Source organism: Palaemon carinicauda, chromosome 1, assembly GCF_036898095.1.
Source record: "Palaemon carinicauda isolate YSFRI2023 chromosome 1, ASM3689809v2, whole genome shotgun sequence".
Lineage (NCBI taxonomy): Eukaryota > Metazoa > Arthropoda > Malacostraca > Decapoda > Palaemonidae > Palaemon > Palaemon carinicauda.
In genome coordinates, this window is record NC_090725.1 from 114,115,128 (window position 1) to 114,131,259 (window position 16,132).

At 33.4% G+C, this 16,132-nt stretch overlaps 1 protein-coding gene across 1 annotated transcript in view; it reads right to left on the bottom strand.

Moving 5' to 3' along the window:
- LOC137655610 (probable glutamate receptor) overlaps positions 1-15,249 on the bottom strand; it is a 30,838-nt gene extending 15,589 nt beyond the window's left edge. Inside the window, exons 1-8 of the mRNA XM_068389554.1 lie at positions 15,213-15,249; positions 14,149-14,263; positions 13,159-13,253; positions 11,589-11,758; positions 10,741-10,931; positions 6,357-6,581; positions 5,860-5,987; positions 3,988-4,109 (exon numbers count right to left, since the gene is read on the bottom strand). Of these exons, the coding sequence (XP_068245655.1) occupies positions 3,988-4,109; positions 5,860-5,987; positions 6,357-6,581; positions 10,741-10,931; positions 11,589-11,758; positions 13,159-13,253; positions 14,149-14,263; positions 15,213-15,237 (1,071 nt within the window). The 5' untranslated portion in view covers positions 15,238-15,249. The remainder of the gene's footprint in view (positions 1-3,987; positions 4,110-5,859; positions 5,988-6,356; positions 6,582-10,740; positions 10,932-11,588; positions 11,759-13,158; positions 13,254-14,148; positions 14,264-15,212) is intronic.
- Between the last annotated feature and the right edge of the window lie 883 nt (positions 15,250-16,132).

A 16,132-nucleotide genomic window follows, 5' to 3' on the forward strand; every position in this document is an offset into this window, starting at 1 on the left:
TTAGAAATTATGTTTTGGGAGAGTTGGGAGCTAGATAAGTTCTATTTTCATCTAGAGACAATGTTTTGGAAGCGTTAGGAGATAGATAAGTTCTATTTTCATATAGAGACAATGTTTTGGAAGCATTGGGAGCTAGATAAGTTCTATTTTCATTTAGAGACAATGTTTTCGAAGAGTTGGGAGCTAGATAAGTTCTATTTTCATATAGAGACAATGTTTTGGAAGCGTTGGGAGCTAGATAAGTTCTATTTTCATTTAGAGACAATGTTTTGGAAGTGTTGGGAGCTAGATAAGTTCTATTTTCCATTTAGAGACATTGTTTTCGAAGAGTTGGGAGCTAGATAAGTTCTATTTTTATTTTTAGAGACAATACTTTGGAAGAGTTGGTAACTAGATGAGTTCATTTTCACTTAGAGACAATGTTTTGGGAGCTAGATAAGTGCTACTTTCATTTAAAGATAATGTGCTGGTATCTAGATAAGTTCTTTTTTCATTTAGGGATAATGTTTGGGCAGTGTTTGGAACTAGATAAATTCTATTTCTAATTTTATGAGAGATAATGTTTTGGGAGAGTTGGGAACTAGATAAGTTCTTTCTATATTTAGATACAATGTTTTGGGAGCTAGATAAGTTCTACTTTCACTTAGAGATAAAGTGCTGGTAACTAGATAAGTTCTTTTCCCTTTAGAGACAATGTTTTGGAAGCATTGGGAGCTAGATAAGTTTTATTTTTAATCTTATTAGAAATGATGTTTTGGGAGAGTTGGGAGCTAGATAAGTTCTATTTTCATTTAGAGACAATGTTTTGGAAGCGTTGGGAGCTAGATAAGTTCTATTTTCATATAGAGACAATGTTTTGGAAGCGTTGGGAGCTAGATAAGTTCTATTTTCATTTTAGAGACAATATTTTGGAAACGTTGGGAGCTTGATAAGTTTTATTTTCATTTAGAGACAATGTTTTCTAAGCGTTGGGAGCTTGATAAGTTCTATTTTCATTTAGAGACAATGTTTTGGAAGCATTTGGAGCTAGATAAGTTCTATTTTCATATAGAGACAATGTTTTGGAAGCGTTGGGAACTAGATAAGTTCTACTTTCATTTAGAGACAATATTTTGGAAACGTTGGGAGCTTGATAAGTTTTATTTTCATTTAGAGACAATGTTTTCTAAGCGTTGGGAGCTTGATAAGTTCTATTTTCATTTAGAGACAATGTTTTGGAAGCGTTGGTAGCTAGATAAATTTTATTTTCATTTAGAGAAAATGTTTTGGAAGTGTTGGGAGCTAGATAAGTTCTATTTTCCATTTAGAGACAATGTTTTCGAAGAGTTGGGAGCTAGATAAGTTCTATTTTTATTTAGAGACAATGTTTTGGAAGAGTTGGCAACTAGATGAGTTCATTTTCACTTAGAGACAATGTTTTGGGAGCTAGATAAGTGCTACTTTCATTTAGAGATAATGTGCTGGTATCTAGATAAGTTCTTTTTCATTTAGGGATAATGTTTGGGCAGTGTTGGGAACTAGATAAATTCTATTTCTAATTTTATGAGAGATAATGTTTTGGGAGAGTTGGGAACTAGATAAGTTCTTTTTATATTTAGAGACAATGGTTTGGGAGCTAGATAAGTTCTACTTTCACTTAGAGATAAAGTGCTGGTAACTAGATAAGTTCTTTTCCCTATAGAGACAATGTTTTGGAAGCATTGGGAGCTAGATAAGTTTTATTTTCAATCTTATTAGAAATGATGTTTTGGGAAAGTTGGGAGCTAGATAAGTTCTATTTTCATTTAGAGACAATGTTTAGGAAGCGTTGGGAGCTAGATAAGTTCTATTTTCATATAGAGACAATGTTTTGGAAGCGTTGGGAGCTAGATAAGTTCTATTTTCATTTAGAGACAATATTTTGGAAACGTTGGGAGCTTGATAAGTTTTATTTTCATTTAGAGACAATGTTTTCTAAGCGTTGGGAGCTTGATAAGTTCTATTTTCATTTAGAGACAATGTTTTGGAAGCGTTGGGAGCTAGATAAGTTCTATTTTCATTTAGAGACAATATTTTGGAAACGTTGGGAGCTTGATAAGTTTTATTTTCATCTAGAGACAATGTTTTCTAAGCGTTGGGAGCTTGATAAGTTCTATTTTCATTTAGACACAATTTTTTGGAAGCGTCGGGAGCAAGATAAGTTCTATTTTTATTTAGAGATAATGCTTTGGAATAGTTGGGAGCTAGAGAAGTTGTATTTTTATTTAGAGATGTGCTGGGAGCTATATAAGTTTTCATTTTATTTTATTAGAGACAATATTTTAGAGATAATGTTTTGTGAGCGTTTATAGTTACACAAGTCCTTTTTCATTTAGAGATAATGTTTTGGGAGCATAGGGAGCACATATTGATAAAATCTATTCTAACTGGCAAATATTCAATGCTCCCAACAATTTCCCAAATAGAAAAACAACATAAGGATAACTTGGTATTATCCATTTTGATTTATGAGTATTATAACAGCATAAAACCGAGCATTTGAAGATTTAAAAGTTTTAAGGCCCCCATGAATGGCAGAGGTAAGGGACAGTGACATTGCCCTAGCTCGCAGGACAATGTCCTAGAGACTAACTATATATACATATGATTAGCAACCAAACCTCATCTCCACCCAAGCTAGGACCCAGGAGGGCCAGACAATAGCTGCTGATGACTCAGCAGGTAGACCTATAGGCTCTCCCACTAGGTGACTAGGACCAAGGAGGGCCAGGCAATATCTGCTGATGACTCAGCAGGTAGACCTATAGGCTCCCTCAAACACGCCATCCTTAGCTCACAGGGATGGTGAGGTTGCAGCTATCAAAGGAACTAACGAGTTTGAGCCGTGCTCGAACCCCAGTCTGGCGATTACCCGTCAGGGAAGTTACCAATTAGGCCACCGCAACCCTCTTTCAAGGATAAACATTCCACCACACCCAAATTTAATTCTTTTTTTTTTTTCCCCGAACAAAATATCTTCCTGTTTATATTTTGATATGAAAGTATACCACCATATACGAGTCAGTTTTGATAACAAACAGGCAGGCGACCCCCCTCCCCCCCCAAAAAATATAAAAATTGCTAAACATTTAGATAGAAATGCACACACATACACAGATTCAGCCCTTCCCACCCCGTCAGTGTACCTCTCGGCGTACCCCATTCTCACCAGTGTATGACTACTCCCCCTCTCCCTACTCAAGGGACGGTGAGAGACCGAGTAGTTATACGTTTGGTAATGATGCTGAGCCTAACGGGAAAGAAACATACACTTCTGTGTGCCATTAACTCTTGGCAATCGCTGAGCAAATGGCAAAAAATCAGAACTGTTTTGGACGGCCAGCCCATTGATGAAATGCTTCTCCTACTTTAACCTATCTTGGAAGATCGAATATTTATGTGTTTAGAAAGGAAAACAATGTTATAAATCTCCAATTTATAATGGTCTACTATTTATCTATAAAGCAACAGACATTAGAATCAGTAAAAAAAACCTCTTTATAAAAATTTACCAAATCATAATCTTAATGAATGAATGAATTATTTGAAGTTCTCTGGCATCCTGAAATCGAAGGTCATTGACGCCGATATCGTTTACAATTAATAAAGATTAAAAGAATATTCAATTAAAACCAGAAAAGAAAATATGATATGGAAGTTAAATAGTATTAAGAAGACCTGCTTCTGATATAAATTTAAAAATGCCACTAGCATTGTACGACGCATCTTGTCCAAGTATCTTGGAATTAATCTTAAGATTCTTCTGATAAAACTTAACATTAAAAGATATGATAAGAACATGTAATGAGAATGGGAGCTTAGTACCAATCTTAAAATTTTTGTAATAAAACGTAACATTGAAAGATATAATCAGTACATGTAATGAGAGCTTAGTACCAATCTTAAGATTCTTCTAACAAAACGTAACATTGAAAGATATGGCCAGAACATGTAGTGAAACCTTAGTACCTCAAGTCGAAATGGGCTGAGGACAGCAATAGCTCTGTTCCTATACTTGGGGAACCTTGAATACAACGCCGATCTGGTTTGATAGTAGGTACATGTGAAGTCAGCGACTCGTTCTCTCTCATCTGTAAAAATGCCAAACAATAAGAGTTATATACTTGAGGTACACTTAGGCACACTATTCTATCTTATTTCTCTTCCTCTTGTTTTGCTAAAGTTTTTATAGACTATATAAGAGATATTTATTTTGATGTTGTTACTCCGTTTAGAATATTTTATTTTTCCTTGTTTCCTTTACTCACTATGCTATTTTCCTTGTTGGAGCCCCTAGGGTTGTAGCTTAGCAAGAAATAATAATAATAATAATAATAATAATAATAATAATAATAATAATAATAATAATAATAATAATAATAATAATAATAATATACCTTATAATCAATACTGTATGTATATAGATTTTGAACTTTGGTTAAGCCAGTTTAAGAAGTAACAATTAATAGAAAAAGCTTAATCTAATGTTAACAATACTATACTTTGTAAACATATACTTTCCAAATTTGAGATTCAAAGAAATTACAAAACAATTGAAATATTCTGATCCTTTGAAAAGAGAGAATTTACTTCCATAAAGGAGACTCGGCTAATCAAATAGACAATCTACTTCATAAAGGAGACTAGGCTAATCAAGTTAATAATATATTTTCACAAAGGAAAATAGGCTGATCAAATAAAAAATGTTTCTATAAAGGAGACTAGGTAAATCAAGTTAATAATATATTTTCACAAAGGAGAATAGGCTGATCAAATAAAAAATGTTTCTATAAAGGAGACTAGGCTAATTAAATAAAAAAAAAAATACTTCCATCAAAGGAGACTAGGCTAATTAAATAGAAAACATAACTCCATAAAAGAGATTAGGCTAATTAAATAGAACCTTTACCACCATAAACAAGAATTGGCTAATTGAATGAAAAACATTACTTCCATAAAGGAGACCAGGCTAATTAAATGATAATATTACTTACATAAAGGAGTCTAGGCTAATACAATAAAAAATTACTTAAAGAAAGGAGGCTATTTTAACCAAATAGAAAATTTACTCACAGAAAGAAGTCTAGGCTAAGCTAATTAAATAAAAAAAATTACTTACAAAAAGGAGGCTAGGCTAATTACATACAAATATTACTTACAGAAAAAAGGCTAGGCTAATTATATAAAAAACATACTTGCATAAAGGAGGCTCGGCTATTCATATAGAAGTTTACTTCCATAAAGAGGACTAGACTAATCAAATACAAAATTTACTTCTATAAAGAAATCTAGTCTAATCAAAGAGAAAATCTACTTCCATAAAGGATATTAGGCTAATCACGCCACTATATATTTAAGCTGTATGGATATGAGTCGTGGTATAACGATGAAACAATATCCAACAGATTTTGTAGATTGGAGAAGAAAGCCCTCAGAAGAAAACTGGGATTTAATAGGAAAACAAGATAGGAAATAAAACTATAATAAATATTACTCGAGTATCATATGTAGATGAGATCATGGTGAGGGGCAGATGGGGATGGTTTGGGCATGCTCTTCGCACTCCCCAAGAGAGTTTAGTTCACCAAACTTTCAATTGGGCTCCACAAGACACTAAAAGAGTTGGAAAACCCAGCCCTACATGGATGAGGACTATGGAACGTAAAGTAGAAAACGATGAATGTAGAAGTATTGAGTTAAAAGATCAAGATAGAGATGACTGGCGATATCTAACCGAGGCCCATTGCGACAATAAGCATGGGAGGAGATGATGAAAATAAGACTTCTTACTGTGTAATGAATACCACATGTAAAGGGTAGAATTTATCTGGGGAATCTTACCTGTTATGCCCAACACAGTCATACCCAACGTCACTTCTCTCCTGGCTACCATCCCAATGATTCCGGTAATGGTCCCATTTGACAGAAAATGGCCCCATGAATCATCGCGAGGAACATAAACTTTAAACCTATGGAAGAGATATGTTTGATTTATTTTTATTCATTATGAAAATATATTACAGTCTTGTCAACTTAAAATTAAAAACACATTTAGTTTAAAATCTGACTTATAGATAACCCTGTATACTCACACACAGACACATATATACACTGTAAATATATATATATATATATATATATATATATATATATATATATATATATATATATATATATATGTACTTAGGAAATGGGGAAGGGGTGGGAAGGGTTGAATATGTGTGTGTGTGCGTGTGTGTGAGTGTGTGTGTGTGCATATCCATCTAAATATTTAGCAGTAACTTTTGACGGGTCGAGTTCACTAGAATCCACATAGAGTCAATGCGTGAAAAACGTACGTGAAATTCAGTGATTTGCTCATTTGCTTTAGAATCGCTGTGTCTACTCCTCCAGTGAGCTCGACGCTTCCATCAGGATACGTCCGACCAACCTCAGTGACCATAAACATGTGTTTCACCGACACGGTCAATTCCCGTCCACTGACGCTGTAATAAGGAGGCCTTTTGTGGTCTCTAGGCTTTCCCAGATGCTGTCCCTCTGCGCCTCGATGAACCGCCTTGAATCTGCATGATTTCAAAATCTACATAAAAACTATATAAACTATACAATGATGTTGCCTTATTTTCTATAATACTCGTGACAGTAATTGAATCCGACCAGCCATCTTTACTACCTCTATTCATTTCAATTAGTAGAAAAAGTATCTCTAATTCACTTACTCGTATCAGATTACCTTTTGATAAATTAATGCCAATACAACTCATAATCTAGAAGCCTGATATTTATCAATATAGACATATTAAGAGTAGGTTTTCTGATTCATTGATGTACGATTTAGCTAATAAACTGAGGAATGAGAAAATCAAAGCTGAAATACTAAAGAAAAATGCTCTTAGAATAGGAAAATAATTGCTTACAGAAGGAAAGAGCATATGAGATAATTATAACACTTTATCCCAAAGGAGAGAGCATATTAGAGAAGTCCAACACTTTATCCCAAAGGAGAGAGCATATTAGAGAAGTCCAACACTTTATCCCAAAGGAAAGAGCATATTAGAGAAGTCCAACACTTTATCCCAAAGGAAAGAGCATATTAGAGAAGTCCAACACTTTATCCCAAAGGAAAGAGCATATTAGAGAAGTCCAACACTTTATCCCAAAGGAAAGAGCATATTAGAGAAGTCCAACACTTTATCCCAAAGGAAAGAGCATATTAGAGAAGTCCAACACTTTATCCCAAAGGAAAGAGCATATTAGAGAAGTCCAACACTTTATCCCAAAGGAAAGAGCATATTAGAGAAGTCCAACACTTTATCCCAAAGGAGAGAGCATATTAGAGAAGTCCAACACTTTATCCCAAAGGAAAGAGCATATTAGAGAAGTCCAACACTTTATCCCAAAGGAATGAGCATATTAGAGAAGTCCAACACTTTATCCCAAAGGAAAGAGCATATTAGAGAAGTCCAACACTTTATCCCAAAGGAAAGAGCATATTACAAAAGTCTAACACTTTATCCCAAAGGAATGAGCATATCAGAGAAGTCTAACACTTTATCCCAAAGGAATGAGCATATCAGAGAAGTCAAACACTTTATCCCAAAGGAAAGAGCATATTAGAGAAGTCCAACACTTTATCCCAAAGGAAAGAGCATATTAGAGAAGTCCAACACTTTATCCCAAAGGAATGAGCATATCAGAGAAGTCCAATACTTTATCCCAAAGGAAAGAGCATATTACAAAAGTCTAACACTTTATCCCAAAGGAATGAGCATATCAGAGAAGTCCAACACTTTATCCCAAAGGAAAGAGCATATTACAAAAGTCTAACACTTTATCCCAAAGGAATGAGCATATCAGAGAAGTCAAACACTTTATCCCAAAGGAATGAGCATATCAGAGAAGCCCAACACTTTATCCCAAAGGAATGAGCATATCAGAGAAGTCAAACACTTTATCCCAAAGGAAAGAACATATTAGAGAAGTCCAACACTTTATCCCAAAGGAAAGAGCATATTACAAAAGTCTAACACTTTATCCCAAAGGAATGAGCATATCAGAGAAGTCCAACACTTTATCCCAAAGGAAAGAGCATATTATAAAAGTCTAACACTTTATCCCAAAGGAATGAGCATATCAGAGAAGTCAAACACTTTATCCCAAAGGAATGAGCATATCAGAGAAGTCAAACACTTTATCCGAAAGGAAAGAGCATATTACAAAAGTCTAACACTTTATCCCAAAGGAGAGAGCATATTAGAGAAGTCCAACACTTTATCCCAAAGGAAAGAGCATATTAGAGAAGTCCAACACTTTATCCCAAAGGAATGAGCATATCAGAGAAGTCTAACACTTTATCCCAAGGGAAGGGTATATTAGAGAAGTCTAACACTTTATCCCAAAGGAATGAGCATATCAGAGAAGTCCAACACTTTATCCCAAAGGAATGAGCATATCAGAGAAGTCAAACACTTTATCCCAAAGGAATGAGCATATCAGAGAAGTCCAACACTTTATCCCAAAGGAATGAGCATATCAGAGAAGTCAAACACTTTATCCCAAAGGAAAGAGCATATTAGAGAAGTCCAACACTTTATCCCAAAGGAAAGAGCATATTACAAAAGTCTAACACTTTATCCCAAAGGAATGAGCATATCAGAGAAGTCCAACACTTTATCCCAAAGGAATGAGCATATCAGAGAAGTCAAACACTTTATCCCAAAGGAAAGAGCATATTAGAGAAGTCCAACACTTTATCCCAAAGGAAAGAGCATATTACAAAAGTCTAAGACTTTATCCCAAAGGAATGAGCATATCAGAGAAGTCCAACACTTTATCCCAAAGGAATGAGCATATCAGAGAAGTCAAACACTTTATCCCAAAGGAAAGAGCATATTAGAGAAGTCCAACACTTTATCCCAAAGGAAAGAGCATATTACAAAAGTCTAACACTTTATCCCAAAGGAATGAGCATATCAGAGAAGTCCAACACTTTATCCCAAAGGAATGAGCATATCAGAGAAGTCAAACACTTTATCCGAAAGGAAAGAGCATATTACAAAAGTCTAACACTTTATCCCAAAGGAATAAGCATATCAGAGAAGTCCAACACTTTATCCCAAAGGAATGAGTATATCAGAGAAGTCAAACACTTTATCCCAAAGGAATGAGCATATCAGAGAAGTCAAACACTTTATCCGAAAGGAAAGAGCATATTACAAAAGTCTAACACTTTATCCCAAAGGAGAGAGCATATTAGAGAAGTCCAACACTTTATCCCAAAGGAAAGAGCATATTACAAAAGTCTAACACTTTATCCCAAAGGAGAGAGCATATTAGAGAAGTCCAACACTTTATCCCAAAGGAATGAGCATATCAGAGAAGTCTAACACTTTATCCCAAAGGAAAGAGCATATTAGAGAAGTCCAACACTTTATCCCAAAGGAATGAGCATATTAGAGAAGTCCAACACTTTATCCCAAAGGAAAGAGCATATTAGAGAAGTCCAACACTTTATCCCAAAGGAAAGAGCATATTACAAAAGTCTAACACTTTATCCCAAAGGAGAGAGCATATTAGAGAAGTCCAACACTTTATCCCAAAGGAAAGAACATATCAGCGAAGTCTAACACTTTATCCCAAGGGAAGGGTATATTAGATAAGTCTAACACTTTATCCCAAAGGAATGAGCATATCAGAGAAGTCCAACACTTTATCCCAAAGGAATGAGCATATCAGAGAAGTCAAACACTTCATCCCAAAGGAAAGAGCATATTAGAGAAGTCCAACACTTTATCCCAAAGGAAAGAGCATATTAGAGAAGTCCAACACTTTATCCCAAAGGAATGAGCATATCAGAGAAGTCTAACACTTTATCCCAAAGGAAAGAGCATATTAGAGAAGTCCAACACTTTATCCCAAAGGAATGAGCATATCAGAGAAGTCTAACACTTTATCCCAAGGGAAGGGTATATTAGAGAAGTCTAATACTTTATCCCAAAGGAATGAGCATATCAGAGAAGTCCAACACTTTATCCCAAAGGAATGAGCATATCAGAGAAGTCAAACACTTTATCCCAAAGGAAAGAGCATATTAGAGAAGTCCAACACTTTATCCCAAAGGAAAGAGCATATTACAAAAGTCTAACACTTTATCCCAAAGGAATGAGCATATCAGAGAAGTCAAACACTTTATCCCAAAGGAATGAGCATATCAGAGAAGTCAAACACTTTATCCCAAAGGAAAGAGCATATTAGAGAAGTCCAACACTTTATCCCAAAGGAAAGAGCATATTAGAGAAGTCCAACACTTTATCCCAAAGGAAAGAGCATATTAGAGAAGTCCAACACTTTATCCCAAGGGAATGAGCATATCAGAGAAGTCTAACACTTTATCCCAAAGGAGAGAGCATATTAGAGAAGTCCAACACTTTATCCCAAAGGAAAGAGCATATTAGAGAAGTCCAACACTTTATCCCAAGGGAATGAGCATATCAGAGAAGTCTAACACTTTATCCCAAGGGAAGGGTATATTAGAGAAGTCTAACACTTTATCCCAAAGGAAACATATTAGAGAAGTGTAACACTTTATGCCAAAGGAAAAAGCATTTTAGAGAAGTCTAACATTTTATCCCAAAGTAATGAATATATTTGAGAAGTCTAACACTTTATCCAAAAGGAAAGGGTATATTAAAGTAGTGGTGCTAAGAACACTCGTTGGCTTACCTTGTGAATCCTTTGCTATCTATAGAAGGAAGATAATCTTTAATGGCTCCTCCTGGAGTTTTGGTAAAAATGCTCACTTCTGTTCCCTCTGGAACGAGGGTTTCCAGAACAGAAATACTGAGCTCAGCATCTTCGCCCTCCATTATCAGAAGCCAATATACCACATGGCACTTCAGGATTTCTCTTCTCATCTGGTGAAATGAATTGAGAAATGTGTTATGATTTATTGGATCTCCCCTATATAATGGAGCAAGTATTTGGCTCTCTCTCTCTCTCTCTCTCTCTCTCTCTCTCTCTCTCTCTCTCTCTCTCTCTCTCTCTCTCTCTCTCTATATATATATATATATACATATACATATATATACATATCAGCCATGACTAGTCCACTGCAGGACAAAGGCCTCACATATGTGCTTCCACTCCTGTCTGTTCATGGTCCTTCTATGCCAGTCTATATTTAACGACTTAGGATACATGTATGTATGTATGAATGTATGCATGTATGTATGTATGTATGTATATAGGTGTATATATATATATATATATATATAAATATATATATATATATATATATATATATATATATATATATATATATCATTTCCTCCTACTCCTATTGACGCAAAGGGCCTCGGTTAGATTTCGCCAGTCGTCTCTATCTTGAGCTTATAATTCAATACTTCTCCATTCATCTTTCACGCTTCATAGTCCTCAGCCATGTAGGTCTGGGCCTTCCAACTCTACTAGTGCCTTGTGCTTCTCATAAAAAGATTCTACCATTGGAAGTTTAGAAAAAAAAAAAACAATTAAATTCAATAAAAAAAACTAAAATTGTTCAACCTCTTTACCTTTTCGAAAATCTTCACAACAGTGGCAGGTGCTTCCAGTAGAACGAGGAATGTTTTGCTGGTTGACAAAGCGAACATATGATTCAGGGTTGCTGTCCTTCCATCATATTTTAGACTCATGACTGAAAATTCTTCTTTTATTAGAGACTGGGTGACCATCTTCATTAAATCTGTGTGGGAATAAGGTATTATTATTATTATTATTATTATTATTATTATTATTATTATTATTTTTTTTATTGTTATTATTATTATTATTATTATTATTATTATTATTATTATTAATATTTTAATATCATTATCATCATTATTATTATTATTATTATTATTATTATTATTATTATTATTATTATTATCAATATTTTAATATCATTATCATTATCATTATTATTATTATTATCACTATTTATCATAATTGTTATTATTACCATTAATATTAATATTATCATTATTATTTTATTATCATCATCATAATTATTACCATCATCATCATAGTCATCACCATCATTATTATTATTATTATTATTATTATTATTACTAGCTACTCTACAACACTAGTTGGGAAAGTAGGATGCTATAAGCCAAAGAGCTCCTACAGTGAAAAATAAACCAGTGAGGAAAGGAAAAAGGGAAATAAATAAATTGTATGAGAGGAAATGAAAAACAAATATAAAAATATTTTAAGATCAGTAACAAAGTTAAAATTAATCTGTCATATATAAACTATGACGAGAGACTTATATCAGTCTTTTCAACATAAAATCATTCGTTTCAAGCTTTAATTCCTTAAGTTCCATTAATTTGTTTATTCTACAATTTTCCTACTACGATTTCTGCTTTATGTAGATCCCCCTCGCCCCCAACTGAGAACATTAAATTTAACGTCTCAAAATTGAGAACACCAATTTTGGGAAATAGTATATTGGCCAGGGCATCAACCCACTGTTGAGATATTACCGCTAGAGAGTTATGGGGTCCTTTGACTGACCAGACAGTACTACATTGGATCCTTCTCTCTGGTTACGGTTCATTTTCCCTTTACCTACACATACACCGAATAGCTTGGCCTATTCCTTACAGATTTCCCTCTGTCCTCGTGCACCTGACAACAATGAGATTACCAAGCAATTCTTCTTCGCTCAAGGGGTTAACTACTGCACTCTAATTGTTCAGTGGCTACTTTCCTCTTGGTAAGGATAGAAGAGATTCTTTAGCTATGGTAAGCAGGACACTTCAATTCAAACCACTGTTTTCTAGTCTTGGGTAGTGCCATAGCCTCTGTACCATGTCTTTGGGTAGAGTTGTCTTGCTTAAGGGTATACTTGGGCACACTATTCTATATAATATCTCTTCCTCTTGTTTTGTTACAGTTTTATAGTTTATATAGGAAATGTTTATTTTGGTGTTGTTGCCGTTCTTAAAATATTTTATTTTTCCTTGTTTCCTTTCCACACTCGCTATTTACCTTGTTGGAGCACCTGGGTTTATAGCATTCTGCTTTTCCTACTTGGGTTGTAGCTTAGCAAGAAATAATAATAATAATAATAATAGAATAGTAAAACCATCTTACCTTCGTATTCCTGACTGTAAAGAAACTGCAGTGTTACATCACTGGAGATATTTTTGCTCGTCAGTATAGACCTGACATCCAATGAGGTGACATTGCTAAAGTAAAGAGAAAAGATAAGAAAATTTAATCAATACAAGATTAAGAATGATTCATGAACTTTTACATATAAGAATATCTAGTATATAAATACAATATCAAGAAAAAGGATACAGAAAATCATGAATTTTACATAAAACCTAGTAAATAAATGCAAGATTAAGAACAATTACGTGAAAATCACTCATTAACCTTTACATAACAAAATCTAGTGAATAAATACAAGATTAAGAACAGAGTTACAAAGAAAATTAATCATGTACTTTTATATAAGAAAGTATAGTAAATAAATACAAGTTTAAGAAAAGGGCTACAAAGAAAATCACTCATGAACTTTTAAATAACAAAATCTAGTAAATAAATAAAAGATTAAGAACTGAGTTATAAAGAAAATCAAGAACAGGGCTACAAAGAAAATCACACATGAACTTTACCATTGCAAAATCTAGTAAATAAATACAAGATTAAGAAAAGGGCTACATAGAAAATCACTCATGAACTTTTACATAACAAAATCTAGTAAATAAATACAAGATTAAGAACAGAGTTACACAGGAAATCACTCATGAACTTTTAAATAACAAAACCTAATAAATAAATACAAGATTGTGGAAAGGACTACAAAGAAAATCACTCATGAATTTTTAAATAACAAAATCTAATAAAAAAATACAAGATTAAGAAAAGGCCTACAGAGAAAATCACTCATGAACTTTTGAATAATACAATCAAGTAAATAAATACAAGATTAAGAAAAGGGCTACAAAGAAAATCACTCATGAACTTTTAAATAATAAAATATAGCAACAACATACAGGATTAAGAACATAAGTTACATAAAAAATCAATCATGAACCTTCAGATAATTTATATATTAAAATGAAATTTACCAACCTTTGACTTGTGGGATCCTGTGTTTCTTCAAAGTCAGCCGAGTATAACGTATTTTGGTGAGGACGTTTGATGAATCCATGAACTAACTCCCGTGGAATAATCACCAAAATAATGACTAAAGAAAGCCGTAGGATGAAAATAACCTTCATATTTACTATGGTATAAAAATATATAAACAAAATCAGTTTCAATTATTTGAAATAATAATTTTCTCTTAAAAATATTTAATTCATTAGATTCAAGATCATAATTAGCAGCAAATTGAAATCCCCCCCCTCTCTCTCTCTCTCTCTCTCTCTCTCTCTCTCTCTCTCTCTCTCTCTCTCTCTCTCTCTCTCTAGCTTATTTTTTTATAAACGAAACTTTTAAAAGACCAGATAATTATTTCCGAATTTATGTTTTTTTACAGAAATATAAATGAATCTCTCTCTCTCTCTCTCTCTCTCTCTCTCTCTCTCTCTCTCTCTCTCTCTCTCTCTCTCTCTCTCTGGGTTATTTTTCAAATATAAGGAACCCTTTAAAAGAGCTAATCATCTTTTACGAATTTTTATCTTTTCTACAGAAATATAAATGAATCTCTCTCTCTCTCTCTCTCTCTCTCTCTCTCTCTCTCTCTCTCTCTCTCTCTCTCTCTCTGTGTCTATTATTTTTCAAATCTAAGGAAACCTTTAAAAGAGCTGATAATTATTTAAGAATTCTTATATTTTTTTTTACAGAAATATAAGTGAATCTCTCTCTCTCTCTCTCTCTCTCTCTCTCTCTCTCTCTCTCTCTCTCTCTCTCTCTCTCTGTCTATTATTTTTCAAATCTAAGGAAACCTTTAAAAGAGCTGATAATTATTTAAGAATTCTTATCTTTTTTTTTTACAGAAATATAAGTGAATCTCTCTCTCTCTCTCTCTCTCTCTCTCTCTCTCTCTCTCTCTCTCTCTCTCTCTCTCTCTCTCTATGGCTTATTTTCCAATTTAAAGGAAACTTTTAAAAGCTCTGATAATTACTTAGGAATTTTTAGTTATTTTACAGAAATATAAATAATGTAACTCACAAGGGCGGAAAATTAATTACCTTTTGCTAAGTACAACGACGTCATAGTACCAGATTTGAACCTAAGGATTAAAGAAAATTAATATTTATAAGAATCTAAACCAATTTAGGAAATGCGCATCCATTACCTATTTTGTTTCTGATGGTGATAATTTCAAAGTTATTTCTATTGTTATCATTATTATTACTAGCTAAGCTACAACCCAATGAGGAAAGGAGATAAGGAAATGAATAAACTATAAGATGAATATAAATTATTATTATTATTATTATTATTATTATTATTATTATTACTAGCTAAGCTACAACCCTAGTTGAAAAAGAAAGATGCTATAAGGCTATAAGCCCCAGGTCTCCAACAGAGAAAAACAGCCCTGTAAGGAAAGGAACTAAGGAAAACTATACGAGAAGTAATGAATACAAAATATCATTATTATTATTATTATTATTATTATTATTATTATTATTATTATTATTATTATTATTATTATTATATTATCATTATTATTATTATTAATACTACTATTATTATCATTATTAATAGCTAAGTTACAACCCTAGTGGAAAAGTAGGATTATATAAGCCCAGGGGCTCCCCCAGGGAAAATAGCCCAGTGAGGAAGGGCCACTGGAAAAAAATACTCTTGTTTTCTTATAGAAGCGTAAGACTAACCTGGAGAACTAGCTTATGATATATTTCCTTAGCTCGGCGACTGGGAAATGAATAAGAGTAAATGAAAACATAAACTCTTGGTGAGCCATTGGAAATTGAGTAAATGAAAAAAAAAAATTCTTGGTGGGCTTCTATAAAATGAAATAAATTTTAAAAAATCTTATGGCCGCCTACTGGAAAATGAATTAGAGTAAATGAAAAAATAAACTCAAGGTTGGCCACTGGAAATTGAGTAAATGAAAAAAATTCTTGGTGGGCCACTGTAAAAT